The sequence below is a fragment of the Amblyomma mixtum genome, chromosome 3 (genome assembly GCF_055824585.1).
Source record: "Amblyomma mixtum isolate Tamu chromosome 3, ASM5582458v1, whole genome shotgun sequence".
NCBI lineage: Eukaryota > Metazoa > Arthropoda > Arachnida > Ixodida > Ixodidae > Amblyomma > Amblyomma mixtum.
In genome coordinates this window covers 100173743-100196010 of record NC_143014.1, presented here as the reverse complement: position 1 = coordinate 100196010, position 22268 = coordinate 100173743, and the positions used below count along the sequence as shown (strand labels likewise).

Genomic DNA, 22268 nt, shown 5'->3' with positions numbered 1-22268 from the left:
GAAAAAAATTTACTCCAAATTTGCGTCAAAAGTGCAAAGTACACAGGAAATGTATAGAGTTTTCTGCAGTGTGAAATAAATGCCTTAAGGGGCCATCGGAATATTTGAAGTTTGCTTTGATTCGTCAATGTAAGCTGCTGCATGCTAATTTAAGTTCAGTCAATTTCAGTTAAGCGAACATTTCATTAGATTCCCTTATGTTTGCGCCTGTGGTATTTAACTGTCTAGACCTGCAGTAAAGCCAGAATGGTTTGCATAAGACTGGCCCTGGTACAATTTTGTAGATCATAAATGCCATAACCTTATGATGTCCCAGACAAATTTTCCCATGGTGCAGGACAAAAATGGGGAGGTGTAAAATATGCTTTTGCCATTTCAACTGAAAACTCTTCCTTTTTTTTTTGACTTGTGCTTTAGAGAGTATTGCCCTAGCCAGCGAGGTCACATCCAGTTGCCATTGCCCACAGTAGCCCTGCTGTCGTCACTGCCTTGGGGCATCCACACATAGTGCATCAGTTGTTAGCCACCTGCGATAGTTGGCCATTACCTTTGCCCAGTGCACATGCAAGACTTAAAAGTTGAGTGAAACCAGATAGTGAAAAAGTGACTATGCAGCACATCTCTCAATGTAGTAGTAGTCATGCCAGACCAGGGAAGGATCATGGGCTCGTTTGAGCTCTTACTTCTACTGGGATTGTTGCTTTCAAAATCGCTGGTAGGGCTGTAGCCATTTCCAGTTGTTGCTTGCTAATCTGGCCAGTGTGAAAGTGTAAATTTTTGCGAGACGATATTGTTCTGACATCTGGACGATTGGACAGATCTGTCTTTGCTTTCAGCTCCCTGTTCATCTGCTGCTATTGAGTCATTCAAGGTGCCTCAGACACCGTCACGTGTGAGTATTGTTAGTGTATATTGTTTGCATATTGCAAATGCAGAAGTGTATTTCGAGCATGTCACCCTTCTCACAGTGGCCCTGCAACAGTTCTCGATTTTAAAACTGTACCTTGTTCTGAGCTCTCAAATGCATTGCTTGTTTTACTGCACATTTTCTCGTACCAGTACAAGATGCCTGAGCATCGTTGCTGTCTTAGTGTACATGGCTATTTAACTTATCTGCTGCTGACTCGTGTCAAGCATTAGTAATAAGTTTTGACATGGATGTTTCCTGTTGCCCCCTTTTCTCATTGCAGTTGCAAAGAGACAAGCTCCAACGCCGGCTTCAAGAAATGACAGGTCACCTTGAAGAGAGGGATGCTCAGATATCGAAGCTTAGAGCCACCAGAGAGCATCTGATCAGCCGAATCAAATATTTGGAAAAAACCCTTCAAAGCGTCACCCAGAAAGTGTCTGCTAGAAAGGAATCTATCAGGTATGTTTACAGGGCAGGGGAGTTCCCTTTGTTGGCTGGCCAGCAGAGCTGAGGTATCTGCTACCATCACTATAAATTAATATTATATTTCATGTTAGTTGCTTGACACCAGATTGGCCAGTTATCTGGAGTTGGTAACCAAGTACTGTCAAGCTTTTCTGCATGCTCTTCTTGACCAATTTGAAGGGACTCATCAGGTAAAGTTCAGAATCTTAGTTCTATTGTTCAAAGTCTCTTCAGTCACTCTTTCTATACAAATTAAAAATAGATGCTGGCGAGCACTATAACAGTTGTCAGTGGATGAAATCCAAACATAAGAATGTGGACCCTACATGCATTATGTGCGCGGTGTCATGGTGCCTCCCAAACTTGGCTTAGGGACGATTTCCTGTGAAAGGTGCAGAGGTGCCTGTGCTGCTTAGGGGCATTTTTGTGCCTTCCAAGACGTTTACCATCTTTGCCAAAAGTAATCAGAGTACAGGGTTTGCTTCTCAGCTATATAGGAGAGCCTTTAGAGCATCCCGAAACACCACGAGATTTTTAAAGGTGAGAAGTGTTCTCCTTACCTTAAACAGATTTAGAGCTTACAGGGTGTCATAGTATTCCATTACACGGCTAAGAAACCAACCCCACTGCATGGTTACTTGTGGCAAAGACAGTACACTTCACAATAACAGATGTACTGGAAGCCACGTACGTCATTGTGTTACTTTGTTGACTTTTCGTATTCCCACTTAAATGTGTTCTCAATTTCTCCCATTCTTACTCGCTGCGAGATCGACCTACATGTGGTGGCTGCTCTGCTAGTGTGGGCTGGCGAACTCACTTCACTTGGATGAAACATTTTTCACACTGTACACATGAACAGTCAGCTTTCCTATGCGGCGAAAATTCCTGTACGAGGCTGGCGTGATCTTACTTTGGTCGCTGAGAATAGTTCGGGGAAGTGCCGGCGTCATCTAGCCAGACCAGATATGTGTGCTCACCAACTGTGGACACACCTGACTGGCAAGTATGCTGTCAGCGCTGTATTTAGTTTGCTTAATCCTTGGTTCAAGGACGCTAGCTAACCAAACTCTCTTTTTTTCTTAAGGAATGTTGGTCCGGAAAGTATGTGTGCCTCTTTATGGGCTTAGAAAATGCAAGTACAGCACCTAATGTATCGCCCCACCGTTTGTCCTGTCTCAGCCCAATGAAGTGCCTGTCATGGAAGGCAGGCACAGTGGCTCCGCCTTAGAAAAATAGAGGAGGGGTGAATGGGCATGCATAGTACAGTAGAACTGCTGTTACGTTCCTGAGTGCTGTGTTTTCCCAGCTACGGCGTTTTCGTGAACCAGTCCCATCCAAGCTCCCATAGAAATCCTTGCAATACAGACTCCGCTTTTGCATCGCAACTATGGCAACTTTCCCGTATGCTACATCGTGAATGTCACTTTGCGATGGTGGTTCACCCTGTGCTGGCATTTTTACAGCCTACAATTAGAGCGCGCGGAATGGCAACAGGGCGAAAACGGAACTTGGCCACCATCGTGAACGGTTTCAGGCGTGCTGCACCCATGCCGACATCGATCACACTTAGAGTGGTACAAATCCTGTTGCAGCTCCAGTGCTGTGTGGCACGGCGCGAACGACTGATGGCATGAAAATTAAACTATGCCGTGGCGAAATGCCACGTGGACAGAGCTGCATGAGGTGCGGTTGCGTGGGTTGGCTCCGAGGCTTTTGTTTCTGTCATCTGCGTTTTCCCTGTTATCAGACGCTTAGAGGGGCGCTTTCTAGGTGTCGATAAATGAGGATCTAGTAGGACTATAGCAGCTGCCGTGAAAATAGTGAAGTGCGCACACGTGCCCAAACTTCACCCGCTCTGTGCGCCCGCCTTCTTTGCATGCTGCCTCCCTTCTACCAACAGCTGCTCTGGCAGATGGAGAACCATTGCTGGGCGTTTAGGACCTTCTGTGCATGTGAACGATTGTGAGCTGCAAAGCCGAGCAGCTTCCAGAGAACAGAGTTCTCCTTACCTGCAGTTGTTTTTTGTTTTACTTCAAGTAACAATGTATTTTTTTTTCACGCGGGCTTCCCGGTTGGTATGTTTTTTTTTACGCTGTCCCATGAAAAACGTAAAAACTTAATAGCGGGGTTCTACTGTACAGGTGCTGGAAAAAGTACATTCTGAATTGCACTTTTCTTCCCAGTGTAGCACCGTGATGCCACTGACACTTTATGGGGCGAAATGAACCTGCCGGAAATGGCACTTAATTTGCCGTGTGATACCCGTTAACTATAATCACTTCTGCAATGACTGGCAGTGGCACATTCATGGGTGAGAAGGCAAAGAAAAAAACTGCCATAATGCAAGTGTGACTCGGTAGATATATCAGGCTTGTGAGCACGGTACAAGGAAAATGCATGTAAAACCATGTGAGCAAATTGCGAAATAGGGGTTATGTGGTTGCATTTCAGTCCCTTGTTTTCCTACAATCAGTTTCTTTCTCATAGCATTTGCGGATTCTACGCTTTTCTGTGCAAAACTGAAACATTTTAAGCAGCATATCGCTCATCCTTTGCAGAGGGTACATTTTGCTCGGTAGAAAACCCTCCGTAAACTTGGCAGCGAACCGCTGCCGCATATGTTTAAGCAGGAACCACTGGCTGCCAATCCATAGTAGCAGAGCGACGGTGCTGCCACCGAAAGGTCAATCTCGTGGTGAATAAGAGTAGAGGTGCAGCTATTCTCATTCCAGAGTGAACCGTTCGAGGTTTCTGCTTACTTCCATTCATTGTGAAAAAAATAGTCGTGTACTTCACAGTCCTGTTTCTTGTTTACATGGACTATGTTAAACACAAATTGTATTATTTTAATGCTAAACAGGATGTTTAAAAAAACCAGCCTCACCTCATTTAAATGCATTTGAGCACCATGTCAGGTATGTTAGCTGGCAACAAAGGCTTTGTTATTAGCAGTTGTGAGAAACAGCTGAAATTTTCTACAGCAAGTTATTCTAGGACATGTAATTGGAGATTTTCTTGCTGCAGTACACTCCTTTCTTAATATGTTCAGTGTGCTGAAATTATAAGGACAATGTCCTTGTGCAGCTCTTTTTGATTTTGTATGTAGTTCTTGTGTAACCTGACTGGCCTTTAAAAGGGACACTGCAACGTTTTGCTCACTCCCATTTATTCTGGTTAAATGGATTCCTCATTGGTTCCAGACTCAAATGCAAAAAGAATTACTGAGATCGGACCCTGCAAACGAATGTTGTTCCACTTAAAAATTTCAACATTAAAAGGTCACATTAAAACTTGTATCACTCGCATAATGCTGAGATTGGGCACTCAGCATGGGGCGCTACAAAGCAGGACAGAGCAATTGTAGCCTTGCCAGGACAGCCACAGCCTCTTGTTCAGCTTTTCTTTTCAGCTTTGGCCGAGGTGTGTCCACTGGGTTTTCTTTTTTAGCTGTCCTCTTGGGTTTGAACAGTGTGGAACAGCTGCACTCACGTCCACGATAGTTTGAAGCAAAATTGAAAGTGTCACTCATGGCATTAATCTTGCTAGTTTTCATTTGCGTTCACTGTTTCTTTTCAGTTTTTTGTCGCATGCAAAAGCTTGCAGCACTCGGAGACATCACATTTTGGATCGATTTCTTGAATATAAAGGAACTAAATTCAAACTGGATGCCAAACCAATCAAAGGCAGCTCCCAATCAAAGGCAGCTCCCAATCTGGCTGCCACCTCATTTCTGCTACCGAAAATCGCCACTGCGTTTCGGCACCATAGTCTTGAAATGAGCATTTCTGAGGAAGACTCAAATTTAAATACTATCACAATTTTGGCAATCTATTTGGGCGTTCAGGCATCACAATGTCCCATACTATGCATACAAATAAAGACCGCATGTTTGAGTAACGTCACAAGGCCTTATAACAAAAGTGCTGCTTTCTTACTGTTTACTACACAGAATTTGTGGTGTTTTGCCAGTACTTGTGCATTGCAGCGATGCCAATTTTTTCTTCTGTTAAAATCAGTGGCTCATCTCCTTGGCCCAGAACAGTTGCATTAATAGGGTCATAATTTTAGGCTGAGAAGGTGTGGCCAAGACAACTCTGAGCATAATGTTCAGTTCTAACAGTTTGGTGATCACTACTCTTGTCGTTGCCCAGTGCTCATAATTGCTGTCAATAGTGTTTTACACATATGCGACCAGAAATTACTCTCATACCCAATGTCTTGCATTTACAAATGAGAGGCTTATCTTGGCAAATCGGCTGGTATAATGGAACTGCAGTGCTCTTGGGTGCAGTCAACATGCCTCATGCAAAATTCTCCAGTTCAGATTGCTTTTTTTTTCTTCCCTAGTGTGAGGAAACTGCAATGCCGTGAGGCTTCCTCTGGTGCACACGAAAACCTTGCTGCACGTGAAGCTACTGAGATGTTGGCAGAAGTCAGGCTTTCCAAAGGCACAGCAGAGCTCAAGGAGGAAATAGAGAAGCTTATTAATGACTTCAGAGATGAAGATGCCAACAACGTCGCCATTGGTTTGTAGCTAATTTTATGTTTTTCATGACTTTTGAAACTTTTTTAAACTGTGGTGCTGACCTCATGTTAAGAGCGCTCAAAAGGCAACATGTCTAAAAGTGCAAAGGGGGGCTTCTTGCTTCAGCTGAATGGGCAGTGAAAGTAGCACTAGAAAAAGATGCTGTGGGCTGAGCTGCAGCTAAGCGGACCTAAAATGAGACAAGGTTTTAGAAATGCTGCTAGCGGTTCACCAGTGAAGCAGCAATGCCACGACAGTGGAAGTACAGCCTTTGTCAAAAGTAAAGACCCCAAGGGGTCTGTTTCTATGCCATTTAGTGCAACTCGTGTAGCAGCCGCGGAGGTCCTAAATTTTGGAGTTAGGACGAGAGGTCCTAATTCAAGAGATTTAGAATGCTTGTGATTCATAACAAGCCACACAGTATGATCCAGCTGCAAAACCCCTTGAGCTCTAAACTTTTGACAAGGGGAGTACTTAAACACTCTTTTTTAAGCTTAATTGGACTTGTATGTTATGTTTGAGGTTGTGAACTTCATCCGTAAATTTTCCATGAGATAATTTTACCTAAGCTGTTTGGCAGCATCATTGGTTTTATTTACTGTCATTGAGACATTTGCACTTCTGTTTACCTATTAGCTTTGATGGCTAAGCCCATTTTATTTTTCTCCTGTAACTGAAAAGCTGCCTGTGTTTGATATAAACCCAGTTGGTCATGGTTTATATTGCTAGGACGAATATGGTGGAATCTAGAGGCAGCTTCAATATGAAATGGAACAGTCAGTTTGCATAAAAGACTTGCTGCGGTGGCTCAGTAGCTTTGGCATTCAGCTGCTGATCCTAAGGTTGCACGTTTGATTCTGGCCGTGATGGCCGCAATTCACTAGAGGCAGATTACAAAAATGCCTTTGTGCTGTGCGATGTTAGCGCATGTTGAAGAACCTCAGGTGGCCTGAACTAACTCGGAGCCCTCTATTACAGCGTCCCTCATAGTTCATGTATTGCTTTAGGATGTTAAACCACGCTATATATAATTTAGTTTTAACAAGGGAACGAATTCTGTTGTTGCTTCTGCACTGCAGTTGAAAATGTCTTACGGGAATTATTTGTACAGAGGAAAACTATTTAGAGCAGAGAAAAGTGTGATCTTCACTCATATTTATGGAGTAATCATGGGTTTAACGTGGATAATGTGTTCCTTTTCATATTGGAGCTACCTGTATATAATCCCTTTACCTATATAAGGTAAAGGGATTATACGTATAACGTAAGGGATTATACAGTTACCGTATAACCTCTTCGCATGAGTGCAGTTTCACTGTATGCTTGGTGAGCCTACTATGCTGGGTTTGTTCAGCATGGTACATGCAACACTGAAGGCATGCAAAGACAGCTCCACCTCTAGCAGAACAGCTGTGGAGAGGTGTTGATACAAGTGGAAGACTCCACGTGAATGTTATGCATGGGATTCATATCATGTCTTGCTTAAATTGTGTATTGAGTCTCACTTGCCAGTATGTATCTACATGTTGCTGAAATTATTGATGGTACCCTGCCGAAGGGTATGGCCTGCAGATTTGATTATTGAAGCCTCCATGCTGCATTTACCATAACTGTTTGGTAAACATTTTACTTCCGCTTTCACATGCTCAAATGTGGAGTCTCAAAATGGAAACTGTACTGTTTGGGTGTTGCTATGATTTTTCCAAATGACTTTGCTTCAAAGGGACATTGAGGACAACTCCATCCAGTTTTGTTCTTAGTAGAAATAATTTTACGGCTCTTTCTGGGTGTGTTGATGTTTGTTTAGCAGCAGAAGATGCATTTATTGCCGAGAAAACTGCATTTAAAAGTTCTCCCACCACTCTTCAAACTTGTGGTGTCTGCACTGAAAAGGGCTCCATAATCGCCATTTTGAAGTGAATGGCATTTTAGCCTATTCCCTGGGGTTCGCATTAAAAAATCTGCCTACGTTTACTTGTAAAACTGGCTGGTGATGGAGAAAGGTTTTGGGCTTTTTTTTTTTTTCATGTTATAAAGTCTGAATGTAGTGAATGTAGCATCTTTGTTGTAAGAGTGCGGTAATCTGTTGATACGGGCCAACTTCAGTTTATCCGCTGGACAACTCTATTCAGTATTTGTTCTTAGTGAAATTTGATTCTTTGGCTTTTGTGGCTCTACAGATGTCTGTTTGGCAGCAAAAGGCATTATTGCTGAGAAGTTTGCAGTTGCAAATGGCCTACTTATTTCCCACCACTCAGTTCAAACTTGTGATTCTGATGAAGTCAACACTAGTATGGGCTTCACGATCATTGGCTGGAAGAAGATGCCTCTGTTATGTAGCCTTGAAAATCTGCAAGGTGGTTCTCGAAGAGCCACCAAAGGGTGGCTGGTCGACTTCTATTTACTGGAGCCGCTGTGGTGGCTGAGTGGTTATGGTGCTGGCTGCTGACCAGAAAGGCGTGGGTTCGATCCCGGCTGCGGCAATCTCATTTCGATGGAGGTGAAATGCTAGAGGCCTGTGTGCTGTGCGATGTCAGTGCATGCTAAAGAACCACAGGTGGTTGAAATCTGGAGCCCTCCACTACGGCGACCCTGATAGCCTGAGTCGCTTTGGGACGTTAAACCCCATAAAGCCAAAGAACCAAACTTAAATTTACTTGATATTTTTATGTCATCGCCTGATGACTAGATTATAAGAGTTTGAAATTGGTTTTCTCCCCAAAATTTTTTCAAAGTGCAGAAACTTATCACAAGAGGTGGAAGGTCATGCTTGCGTGCTCCCAGCAAACCAACAACCTCTGAGACGTCTGGCTAGACGTCTCAGAGGTTTTTGGTTTGCTGGGCTCTGCTGTTTTGGCCAACTTTGGTTATGAGTTAATTAAAATATATTAAGTACCTGAAAATTTTGAGTCATACTACGGATGCTCTAGTCTGGGCTTTATTTTTGTCTGTTTCAGAGCTCAATCCTTTTACTTATATTTGTCAAACTTGGCCTAAGTAACGCCTTTTGTTTAATTTGAAGGTTTGTATCTCAAGAAAGGAGCATGGCAGAGCGCCCATAATTATATAATGTGTTTTATACAATTATGTCTGTTGAAATGAAGGTCATGTTTATAGGGTTTATGGTTAACTGGTTATGATCACGCAAAATAAAAAAAACAAACTTCAGACGACAAAAGAAAACATTTTTGATGTTTTTAAACTTTGTCCATGCAGTCTTCTGTGTACCAACGTTCAAAATCTTCAAAAACACATTGCACAGTGTTGACACTGTAGCAGTTTCAGCCCTCCAATGAGACCCTTGCGCAAGGCTCATCGCACCTTGTAGCTCCGAGGAGTCTGCGGCTAGTGTAGGATGCGGGCCGTACTCGCAGGTAGCTAAATGACCAAAATATTGCACACAATTCCCCGTCTAGATGCAGTAATTCGAAGCGCCGCCTGAAATAAGGTCGCTAAAAGCACATCGTATGCATGCAGACCTCTGTGCAAGACTGATGACAACACACTTTCAAGGACAGGCTGGGAGCTTCTCGTGCTGCAGATATATGGATGACACAGCACCGACCTCTCACAGCGGTGCTTGTGATGGCGAGAGGACCTTGGTTCCGAATTCCACTTCTTCTAGTGCACACGGATACTTCCCCTGTGCACCATGACAGCACCACAGGGTGCCCTGCTTAAAAAAAAAAACTAACCTTGAGGGCTGTTTCTGTCCCCACCACTGCATTAGTTTCTGTGGAAGATAAGGCACTGCAAGCTATACTGACACAATAAATGGGGAGTACGCTTCCCCTGGGACATCAAGGCTGGCCATGCTACGCGAACATGTTCCTGTAAGGCTTGTTTTCGTCCTCCTCTGACAGCTGCCTTGTCTTGTAAAAAATTAAATATAAGAATGCCTATGTTAATAAATGCTCAGAGTTCTCTGTGCAGTTAATACATTGCTGAACGTGTAGTCCTTCTCTTTTCCTCTCTCACTCGGGGTGAAGCCTCTCTGGCAGTTGTTGACATCCACTTCCATCGCAGATCAGCGAGACAGCTGAGACTCTGTAGTGGCATTTTACTCTTATGATGCTGTTCATGCGTGCCTCATGAATGCAAAGCATAGCTCAGAGCAAGTCTTTGTGCAGTTCTGTGCTTTTTTGTAACCAATACATCAAAAGCATGAGAACCTCCCAACCTGTCCTTGAGTCATTAGTCTTGCACGGTGGCCTGCATACATATGACGCCCTTTTAGCTGCCTTATTTCAGGCGCTGCTTCAAATTATTGCTTCTATATTTGGAATTGTTTGGAGTAATTTGCTTATTTAGCTACCTGTTTATTTTCCTAGTATTGCATGCATTCTACAGTAGTCGCACACAAGGAGTCTCCTCAGAGCTACAGGGTGTGTCGAGCCTTGCGCAAGAGTCTCATTGGAGGGCTGAAACTGCTACAGTGTCAATATTATGCACCTTGTTTTTGATGATTCTGAACGTTGGTGCACAGACGAATACATGGACAAAGCTTACAAATACCTTTTTTTTTTTTGTCAGAAGACTGTTGTTTTGTGTTTTTTGAATTTCTCTCAACCGTATCTCGTTATCCATAAACCCAATAAACATGATCTTCTTCAGTTCGATGAATATGATAATAGAACACAATGTATAATGGTGGCAGCTCTGGCACACTCCTTTAAGATACAGACGTTCAAAGGAGACAAAAAATGTTACTTGGGCCAAGTTTGACAAATTTTAGTAAAAAGACTACGCTCTTGAAACAGCCAAAAATAACATGCAGAGTAAGCATCCATGGTTTCATTCTAAAAATTCTCAGGTGCCTATTGTTATATTTTAATTCATTCACGACCAAATTTGGCGAAAACAGCAGTGTGTGTAAGAGCGGCACTCTACCTCTTCGCAATAAAAATATTTTGTGTGCTTTGAAAAAATTTGTAGATAAAACCAATTGCAGAACTCTTTAGTCTAGTCATCAGGCCATGGCATATAAAAATATTGAGTAAACTTAAGAGGTCGACCAGCCATCTTTGGTTAATTGTATCTGGAACCACCCTGCATACAAAAAATAACATTGGCACCCTCACAGTTTGCGCGTGGTAATTGCCTGTGGCAGTGATACCTGTACTTAATTTTTTGGCCTTTTGTAGATTTTAAATGCTCCATTTTCTGTGAAAATAGGCTCTTTGTTACTAGAACATGTTAATCAACCACAGTTTAATTCAAGATCATTGGTAGAGGCCTTTGCCATGTATTTCTTGGACTTTCGGTCTTTCCCCCCCCTTAATCCGTCCCTGACATGTGCAGCCTAGACAAGGCATTTGGTCATGTATCAGTACTGAAGCTTTGTTTGCTTAGGTACAGTAAAGTTTTCGATAATGTCTCTCCGCATCTTTTTACAGGGTCAGACTCGGATGATTTAGCACGTGAAAAGGATCTTGAACATGCTTTTGAGAAGCTGTGTTCAGAGAATGAGAAGCTAGTCATCACAGTTAGCGAGCTCCAGTGCGAAGTAAAAGCTCTGAAAAACCATCATGAAGACCTTGAGGGAAAGCATGCCAAACTCATTGAACAAGCTGTAAATCATGAGAATGAGACTTCAAAATTGCAGAAGAAATTTGAAGAAATTATGACTGAAAACGAAGCACTGAAGGAGAACGTAAAGTGTCTTCACGCTGAGAATAGTCGGCTGGAAAGTGCCTACTCAGGTATTGCACTTCGTTATGAAGAGATAGAATCACAACTAGATGAATTGAACTGTGAAGATGCTTGTCTTAGGTCTTTACTTCATGACCGAGGCAATGAAATCCTTGTGCTTGAACAACACAAGCAAGACTTGCTTGATCAACTTGAAGAGTTTGAAAGAGTCATTTCAACAATGGTGGATGCAGAACAGGAGCTATCTTCTAGACTGTCAGATTTGGAGAGCCTTCATTCAAGAAACGAGGAACTTGGCAGCATGAAGATGAATTTGGAACAAGAGCTGAAGACAGTGAAAGATGCTTTGCATGCATTGGAAGATGAGAAAAGAATGACTGAAAGAGACTTAACCAAACTGTTGGAAGACAAAAATGTGCTTCAAGAGAGCAATCAGTCATATCTTGCAATGCATGCACAGCTTGAAAAGGAATTGCTGAAGACTAAACATGAAGTTGAGGTTTGTCACTCTGAGGCAAAACATCTGTCTGATGAAAACTGTCGTTTAACCAAAGAGCTGAGTGCAGTCACAAGCTCGCATGAGGTGACTGTACTTAAAAACAGAGAACTTGAAAAATCACTTGATGATGTTTTAAAAGAGAAGAATACAATGGAAGAACATCTGGCGTCGGTGACAGACACATTGAAGACTGTTGAGGCAAGCCTTAATCAAGTGAACGCTGAACACTTAAAGCTTAGGCATGAAAAGGCACGTCTGGAGGAAGAGGCATGTGTAATTAGAGGGAGGAATGAAGAACTAAATGCCTCAAAAACTTCCTTGCAGATACAGTTCTCTGGGGCTCTTGCACAGCTTGCAGCTGCAGAAATGTGCAAGCACCAGCTTCAAGAAGAATTGGCATTAACTCGAGAAGCTAAGCATGAAGCTGCCAAAGATGCATTGCACAAGGATAAGGTTCTCGAGGCCCTTGAAAGCAAGAATAACAACCTTGAAAAAGCCTTGCTCGAACAGCAGAAGCTCTGCTCCAAGCTTGAAATGCAGTTGGCGTCCTTGCAAGTCTCAGCAGATGTATTGCAGGCTAGGAATAAAGAGCTTCAGCTTAGCACTGATACATCCAAACAGCTGCTTTCAGTTGCCGAGCGCCGTGCCAACAAGTATAAGCTCGTCTGCAGTGAACTGGACCTACAGAAAAGGGACCTGTGTGACCAAATTAAGCAGCTCTCGGAAGAACTAACAGAGCTAAGGGATGGGTGAGTTTTTTCTTCCTCTTTGCTCCCTTCTTTCTTTCTCTTTGCTTCACTTTTTAATTATTTACTCATACTTGCGCAATGAGTAGTACCAGGGTACAAACCGCAGAGCAATCGGTTAATATGTAATTTACTTCAGCGAGGGAAAGCACCGTTCCGGAGTTGCACTGTTGTTGCTTGTTTCATTCTTTACTTAATTACTCTCTTTACTTATATTCATGCTCACAGCTGCCTGGAGGCCATACTTAGGAGTGCGGGAAAAGCATATCGCCATCAGTTCTAAAGTGTTTTTTTTTTAGTTCCTTGGTATGACATTTAAAATTTCAGTGCTGCATGACTTGTACCTAATCAATCTATTTACAGTCACCGGCTGGTTTTTCACTCTCTAGCAACTGCGAAAACTTCCTAAAAATCAATTTCACCATGTAAAAATCACTTTACATTAACTTCTAATTGCCAGTATTATGGTGGAAGGAGTAACCAGTTTGGTGCACATTCTGATGTTTTGCATGGCTATCTTGCCGTGCGTTGTGTACACAGACAAGCGCAACCGCTTTCGAGAGCTGAGCATTCAATGCCTGTACTGCCATCAATACGTCGCGTATGAAGTCCAAACACAATAGTGAGCCCACTGCAGTGGGAACTGCACTGCACACGCTGTACGGAGGGCATGAAACCAAAACGCAAAGATGGCACAACAATTCACAAATGGTGTTGGTATTGTAATTATAGTTGTTTCAGGCTGGTAGTGGTAGCTGTAGATATGTTTTTCTTTATGGCATATTCCAATTGGTGATCTGGAGCAGAACCACAAATTGAATCCGCAAACGAGCACAAAATCTGTCTTAGTCGATAAGAACTCGGGATTTGAATCCGAATTGCCCATTGAAGCATGCTTTCTCGATTCCTGGAGCAAGAAAACATGCTGCATATAGGCGACTAGAATTTGCTGGTAGTTTCGAAATAACTTTATGCTCGACGCTGTAGTGTAATGAATTATAGCCTTGCTATGTGCACTGCACCAGTGTGTGGTTTCGGTGTGATGTGCAGGCATGGCCATAATTCATTGCCAGAGCATTGAACATAAACTTCATCTGAAAATTAAAGAAAACTGCTATCACAAACAGCCAGCAATAACTCTACAACCAGGGGCCTAATTATAATAGTTAAAAAATTATTGGCAGCTTTCACTACCTAGAGGAGGTGCCTCAGTTGATTCAATATCGCGGCGCTATGGAGGACTACTTAGGGCTCAGCCTAGGTAGTGTCGCACTTGTTTTAAAGTTTGACAACAAAGTAGTGCTGGGTTGTTGTAGTGGCAACCTCATGTGACCCAAACAGTCTTTTCTCGAGGGCGTAAAGGAAGAAACGAGATAAAAGGAGAAATTGCTCTTTAGTGTTTGAAAACTGCCGGACTGAAACTGGAGCAGTAGATGACTGGTGCGTGCTTTGGAGAGAATTTGACATTGATGATAAGGTTCTTAGTGGTGAGTGGAAAATCTAGAAGCTGAGATGAGCAACACACAGCGATTGCCAACTTTGCGTGCACTTTCGCAGACAAGCTGGAAAAATAATCACAGTCGCCCGAGTTTTAACTGCCAAAGCTGCACCTTTTTGTGTTTTGCCCTGAGCATGAGTTTTATTGACTGTGTGCTACTCTAAATACAAATAGACTAATCGTATGTACTTACAGGTGGAAAGCGAGATCAATGAGGCCTCCCCCCCCCCCTTTTTTTTTCTCGCATACTATTTTCTCCGAGCAATTAACTGCATCCTGTGCTGTTTGTTCGTAAGCAATCGATGGAAGGCATGTCTACCGTGTTCATTAGGCTGTCCACGCTTCAGAGGCCTGCTACTGGTGCCTGATTCAACTTTAGCATTGTGACAAGTTTCACACCAAGGAGAGGGCACATCTCGTATACGATATTTTCTAATTAACATGTCATTGTAACCTGGAGTAATGAGGTAGATACTATCTCGTATAAAAAGGCTGTTCTCAGAAATTTTCCCCAATATTCTAGAGTTTAGACAAATGCTTTTTACTTCTGGCCCGTTTCTGAGGGCGTCAGTGCTTGTGACAAAAGGCGTAATTGGGCGCAAATGCTTTGCAACATCAGCGAGAGCCTTATAGAAAACTATCATGGGGCTGTTGAGAGCTTCTTCTGTTTAAAACCTAATAAATGATAGACAGCATTGAAATTGCGCTGTAGTTCCTGACAATTCTTTTTGAGAGCCGTGATCCAGTATGCTTTGCACCGATAAGGCTAATCCTTTTGCCTATGAAACTGCCAAATTCAAGCTGTTTGTCATATATTAAAATAAATGTTGGCACACACCTACCCAACAAATTTGCTAGCACTGAGCTAGCTGCCTTCACTTAGGTGCTTGGTCGTGCCCACAATTAGATTCTTGCTGATATGAATTTAAATATAGACAGTACTGTTCTAAGTGCCTCCTCAGTATTTCGGGGCTAAAATGAAAGGAGTAGGCAAGTTTCTTGGAAAAAATGGCCGTCTGCTAGCCTCAACATGCCCAGTAACCAGTGCTTTACGATTTTAACCAATTCCATTAGTTTTTGCCGGCAGATGTTTATTAGTGTTTTTCGGTTAAAACCGAGAAGTACACAGATTAATTATACTGTAGCAGATACATCCAGTTTCTGTCCTCTGCTTTGTTCCTGCTTTCTTCTCGTGATGCCAAAACTCCTGAACACTTGATTTAAATCTTCTCATTACTTTCATGTAGCACTGAATTTTAGCATGAATGTGAAAATAACACTATCATTAGCGACTATCAACACAAATCTCTGTCAACATGTATAGCGCAAAACTGTATCGACAGGATATTTCTGCTTTGAATTCTTGCTTCTTTTTTCCCCAAAATTTCTTCAGTATGCTCGCACCTTGCAGGCCTTGTGCCTTATTTTTCGAAAGCAAAAACTTTCCAAGTTCACATTTCGATTTTGTCAAAATTAATGAAATCTGATGTATGAGCAGGATGGCAGAAAACAAGCCATGTTCGTTGCCTGCGGGGCCACTAGTTTGTGCACCCGGTGAAGGGCATTATGAGCAGTGGGTATGCATGGCAAGTGGTTTTGGTGAACGTGCGTGCATCTACTTGTCCATTTTTTACCTTCTTGCTAGTTCACCAGCTAGTGCCTACATTATCACACATTGACAGCTTATTCCATGCACATAGAGGAGGCATCTTTTTTTGCAGAGCTGCCCAAGCTTGTCCATGATGCTCAGTGGGCGTCAGCCTGCATAGGACTACTAGGATTTAATATAAAACAAGCTATGCATTGGCTGATGTGGAATTTTTCTACGCTCTTGCTTAGGATGCAGGTGACAGCAGGAGAATTTAGCAGAGAGATGGTGTCTAGGCTATCATGGTGCCTGTCTTTAGAGAGCTTTCTCTCTTCCAATTTGGACATTTACTCAAGGTATTCGCGTGTGTTGTGTGGTGTAACAGTGGCAGTTGCATTGTGTCTTTAGCAGATGTGCTTTCCTCGCCCCCCTTACCTCTGTTTTGTGGGCTTGCTGTAGTGCTGTTTCTTTATTTCTGGATGTTTACTCGAGTTGAATTTCATAGCAGTATGAAGTGTACTGCCAGTTTTTTTTACTGCTCACAAATGCAGTATGTGTGACTTGTGACTTGTGTTCCTTTCAACAGACAAGTTGCCGGCTTGACTGAGCAGCTTAAGAATAAGACAGCAGAAGTTGAAAAGTGAGTTTTTGCTTGTTGATACTTGTGCTCAGTGAATTACTTTAGCGACAGCAATATATGTTGCGAAAAATGACTGGCATCTATAAAATTGCTTGTCATGCTGTGCTGATGTTGCCCTCAAATGTAAGGCTATTTGTTAGGCTGGTTTCATGTCGCAGAGATTGGAACTCATGGTCATGTCCCGAGTACACTGAATTTGGACCCAGTATCTCTCAATCTGAGGCAGCTGTTCTACCACTAAGCCACCACTGTAGTCATGTTAATGAAATAGTTAGATTAGCCATTCACAGCCATTTAGGTAAAGCTGTGGGACAATTTCAGTTGCTTGTTAATAGTTTCTGTTGACACCTTGCACCATGAGAAGTCTTATGCACTTGAATGCTGTGGCGCAGACAATGAACAGCCTAGAAACAAGCCACAAGGGCATTTCATGTGAATCATCAAAATTCATGTGCTTCCCCAGACTCCCTTAATTGTAGAAAAAATTCTACAACTATACCGCAGCATTGCTGGTGCTGCATTGCAACCAACATTGTATACCATTGTATTTTGCAGGTGGAAGTGTAATTTTGAAGCTTTGCAACTGCGAATTGCACCATTTCAAGTAAGTGATAGCTAGACAGTTTTACATTTAACCTTAAGTTAAATTAGTTGAATGTAGTTTAAATGCAAAGCTAATGTTCTTGTAGCACTTAAACTGCAAATTTATGTCTTGCCTTGAACATGCATATGCTTGTGTAGTTATTTCCGTGTTTCACATCTGGCAAATGCTCACTTGGGAGAGCACACTTCTTTGGTGAATGACCAAAGCACTGGTGATCAAAACTTGGCAAGCTGAGGCAGCTTTCACAACTGGCTTTTTAGTTATTGCAAAACAGTTTTCGCAGTTTTCACACTTGAGAACAGCGAAAGTGAAACAGTTCAGTGAGCTTAGGAGACTCATTATCTTACATAAGTTGCATTTGCACTCAATGGACAGGCTTCTGACGTGCAAAGTTACAAATCCTGAATTATGAAGCACGTGCAAGTATGAATACTAATTTTGGTTTGTAAGTTTTTTTTTTAGATTAGCCTTTTTCCTCGTCCTGTTTGTGTGTGTCTAAGTGTGTGCTTTTTTTCCAATGTAGGGTCAGCTGGAACTTTATGAAATGGAGAAAGAACTTCTTGAAAGGCGGAATGAGGCAACAGAGAGTGAGCTGACCAAACTACACCAGAAGGTCTCCGAAATGATGGGCCACCAGAACCACAGGCAGAAGATTCACTACCTGTCCAACCTGTTAAAAGAACGCAACGAGTACAAAAAGGTTTGTGCATACCAGTCCCCTACATCCGCAGCACATGGATCATTTGCCTGAATAATGTAATATTCTACTTTGCCCAAATCCCAAGACTGAGACCTTTTCCATTAAGGGAGAGCATACCTAATTACTTTTTATGGACAAATACCGATCTGTGATGTAAGCAGGATTCGGTGGCGCTGCTATCGCTGAGTGCAGGTAACAAATGGAAGTGCGGCCCATAGGAATGCATGTAAACAAAAGCTCTCAATGTAATTTTCTGACTGCATAGTGCACCTATGAGGTTATTTTTCATAAAAAAAAAGACTACATCCTAGAAAGTAACTTGGAAGTGTACAAGGTCATTTCAAAACCAATGTTTTTTTTTTTAAACATCACAATACATGCTTGCCAGAGCCGTTTTACAAATACACAATCTGTACTATAGGCTCTTATCGTCTTTTATTGATGGAGGAGGACCTCATTTACTCATTTTGGAGTCTCTGTAAAAGGCAAAAGCTGAAAGAAAATTGTACATAAATTGAGAGAAATCCTATTCCAGCATAGGTTTAGCCAAAGCAGCATAACTAGCATAACCAATGAAAATAAATGAACAGCAACTAAAACAGAAACCGAAATGTATTTTTAAATCTAATGCGAATCAGAAAAGAAAACTAGCCAGAGTATGCCTAGGGGCATCACGGCTTCATAGCTGCACTTGCTGATAGCAGTGCCACCGAATACCGCTTGCGTCACAGATGGGTTTTTCCACAAAAATGTAATTAGGTATGTGCTTTTTTCACGAAAGAGGTCTATCTTAGAATTTGGGGAAAATTTAGAGCAGCGGAGGGCATGTTCGCTGCTTCCGTTCCTTCAGTTAGGCACTCCTACCACTGCTCAAGAAGCTACAAGTTCGAGCTTGGATAACATTGCTGGAAACAAAATAATGCAACATGTTCTTTTGTAATTTTTCACCTCCTTCTAGATGCTTGTTTCAGGAGTTTTAAGGAAATTGGGGATGGGGTTTTTATCCTTTGGGTTTTTGGAAAACATGACTATATTGAAAAATGCCAGATTTAGGGCAATACTCTTGTACTTCCCTAAGTTATATAACAATGAAAGTCAGTACACTCTTTTTAGCACCTCTATGCTTATCGATTGTGCAAATTTGAAGATGTGCTTTATACTTGCAGAGAAAAAATTCTTGAAAATAGCCTCATTTCAGACTAGTGGCATTTCTGAGATTTTTTTCTAGTAAGCGGCAACTTCTTCACAATGGCAGAAATAAGCCGAACATATTCTTTCTAACCTGTACTTTCAGCATTCAAAATATATCCATGATGGCTTTCATATCTCAATTCTTGGGTCATTCCAAATTTGCGAAATTGATCTGTGCATGAAAGCTAGCCTCTGCCACAACATAGTTTACAATTTTTTTTCTCCGGGCCGCTGCGGTGGCTCAGTGGTTATGGTGCTCGGCTGCTGATCCGAAAGAGGCGGGTTCGATCCCGGCCGCGATGGTCGAATTTCTGTGGAGGCGAAATTCTAGAGGCCCGTGTACTGTGCAATGTCAGTGCACGTTAAAGAACCCCAGGTGGTCGAAACTTCCGGAGCCCTTCACTACGGCGTCTCTCATAGCCTGAGTTGCTTTGGGTCGTTAAACCCCATAAACCAACCGACCAACCAATTTTTTTTTCTCCTGAAATATTAGCATTTTTACATAACAAAATTCACTGTTGGCCTACTGAATAATATGTGCACATTATAGAAAATAATCAAGACTATTAAAATTTCGAAATATTTGAGCAGTTTGATCTCGCGTAGAATCACTACCTAATAACTTTCCTGCAGTGTAGCCTTTGCTTTGTGAATTGCTTTAAAGGTGTACGACTTTTTCTTCTTTTACGATGATGTGGAAGACACTGCTATGTATGAATGACCATGTGATATTGCCTAGGACAGCTAAATAATTTAATCGAATTTTTCTGTTAGGCTGTTTTGATGACTGTGATGTCGAAGTGTGCTTATAGGTCACGTGAGGCATGGAAAAACTGCAGTATAATTGCTGCTCCTACATTCGTTTTCATTCAGACTCTCGAAGCTGGCTGGCTGTTCAGCAACATAGCGAAATAAAACGATGAAGCAGCTATTACATTGCAGTTTTTCATGCCTGACATGACCTATAAGCACACTTTGATGTCGCTGTGACCATTTGGCTGATGAAACAAAAACTGAAACAGCACGAGGAATAAATTTGATTATAAATTATGTAGCAGTCGTAGAATACCACATGGTAACCATGTATCATAATGCCTTGCGCATCATTACAAACACGAAGACACACCCAAAAGTTAGGCGTCTATACTCCTTTAACCTTTTGTGCAGTAGCAGGACATGTGTGTCCCACATGCTTCAAGAGCCAGCAAACTGAAAACGATGCACCTATGTACCATATTTTTGCATGCAGAATACCAGCGAACTATCAAACAAGCCATTCAGTGCATTTTTATATGTTGCTAATAGGCTTCTTTCTTGGTGGAAAAAAAAAAATTTGAAAAATTGCTGAGCTTTTGGGCCTTTTCTATCAATTCACTGCCTCATAATACTTTTGAAGCAATTTTCAGTTCTAATAAATTTGTTGAACACAGCAAAAACCTCGTTAATTTGGACTTCAAGGGAGTGGAAAAAGTATCCGAATCATCTGCGTGTTGAATGGCTCCCCAAAACAGCCAAAATTTTAGTGGGAACCTCTTTTAAGACGAAAACTACATGACAACAGCGATTTCTCGCAGTTCCGTCATATGTTTCAATTTGTGCACTTTGCGGAAAGTAGTGGAATCAAAACTGCTCCGCAGTGGTAATGGTCCCCGCGGCATCGTTCAGTGCCCGAAATGGTAGTGCTTCAGCTTCTTTGCATGTGGAGTCACATGTGAGGAGGCTTCCCTGCACTAACGGCGAACAGCATATGGCGAGTGCAGAGTTTTGGCGCGCTGGGAGAGCGGAAGTACACCACATGGACGGAAGCGAGGAAAGCGCGCGTTGGCGCCGAAGCGGCAAGACGCCTTCGAAAAGAAAGCAGAAAAAGATCAGCAACTAGGCAATCGTCCTACCAAACTGTGTGCAGCTTGGCTGACTCACTGATATGCGTAGCAGATAGCTGCCGTCGCCACGACTAGCAGCGAAGCTCCGAAAAAGAAACTACGAGGCCGGAACTTCTCTCAGCCTATCAACAGGAACCTGCCAACCGTTAACTCTCCTGCCTTTACGCACACATCAGAGGAGCGTGGGAGACAATGAAATATGCAGTTCAGGCTTGTGGATGAATATCTGGACGATCGCCTGTCAAGCACGTCATAGCTCAACATGACGCCCCCTCGGGAGGCCCATCCGAATTAACTGATGTGACCCGCGGCATCCGAATAAACGAGCTTCCGATGTCGTAGACTTGCATGGGCATTTAGCGGGACTCTGGTGGCAGGCTGAATTATCTGAATTAATGAGGTTTTACTATCCATATGACTGACGTAAGGATACATACCACATCTGAGGCGGTTGAATTTCTTTGGAGGAGAAATTCTAGAGACCCGTGTACTGTGCGATGTCAGTGCACATTAAAGAACCCCAGGTGGTCGAAATTTCCGGAGCCCTCCACTACGGCGTCTCTCATAGCCTTAGTCGCTTTGGGACGTTAAACCCCATAAGCCAAACCAAACCAAACCTTTGTTCTACAAAACCAGTGGTCTACATGGTTTGTTTGAGTGCAATTTTTCACATTTGTATGCATGTTAGAAATGCACACAGGTTGCACATTATAGGGGTTAATACAGCTCTTAAACGTCAGTATTTGACTGAAGCTGGAATAAGAGGTTATTGCTAAAATAATTATACATATTTTCTGTATATTTTCTGTTTTCGCTAGTATAGAACCATTTTTTTTTTGCAGGAGGTGTACACACTTCATGAAAAAATGTTGAAACAAATGAAAGAAATAAAGAAGCTTGAAGTGCTGCTGCAGCAACGGGGCCGGAAGTCTGTGCTGGAGCTTTCAACGAAAGAGAATTTGGATCCACCGGCTTGATATTGCATTTCAGGATACTGCCTTGCACTGTATGCCTTTGTAGAGAAGGGGGGGCATTCCTGTGCAAGACAGTTGTGCAAGGCAAATTGCGATGCCTTGAAAGCAAGCTGTATATTCCAGTTTTAACCTGTATACTTTTACGAACTGACCATCTCCTCGGGGTCGCAAGTCAGTGCTGGAGTTTTTAATGAGAGAATTTGGATCCACCAGCTTGATATTGCATTTCAGAATACTGCCTTGCACAGCATGCCTTTGGACAGAATGGGTGTATCCCTTTGCAAGACAAATGTGATGCCTTGAGAGCAAGCTGTATATTTCAGTTTTAACCTATAAACTTTTACCAACCGGCCATCTCATTCTTTGACATTGTTTGAAACACTACTTTTA

The 22268-nt window shown here is 42.4% G+C and overlaps 1 protein-coding gene across 4 annotated transcripts in view; it reads left to right on the top strand.

Moving 5' to 3' along the window:
* Positions 1–22230, top strand: part of LOC149351147 (uncharacterized) — a 35933-nt gene extending 13703 nt beyond the window's left edge. The window contains exons 3-11 of one of the 4 annotated variants that reach the window (XM_089580423.1): positions 837–892; positions 1191–1369; positions 5726–5904; positions 11300–12803; positions 16138–16242; positions 16473–16526; positions 17082–17130; positions 17654–17830; positions 21747–22230. In XM_089580423.1, the coding sequence (XP_089436549.1) occupies positions 837–892; positions 1191–1369; positions 5726–5904; positions 11300–12803; positions 16138–16242; positions 16473–16526; positions 17082–17130; positions 17654–17830; positions 21747–21881 (2438 nt within the window). In that variant the 3' untranslated portion in view covers positions 21882–22230. Of the gene's footprint in view, positions 1–818; positions 893–1190; positions 1370–5725; positions 5905–11299; positions 12804–16137; positions 16243–16472; positions 16527–17081; positions 17131–17653; positions 17831–21746 lie in introns of all 4 variants that reach the window. The other 3 variants (XM_089580422.1, XM_089580424.1, XM_089580425.1) reach the window with 3 other exon arrangements.
* Positions 22231–22268: the final 38 nt, after the last annotated feature.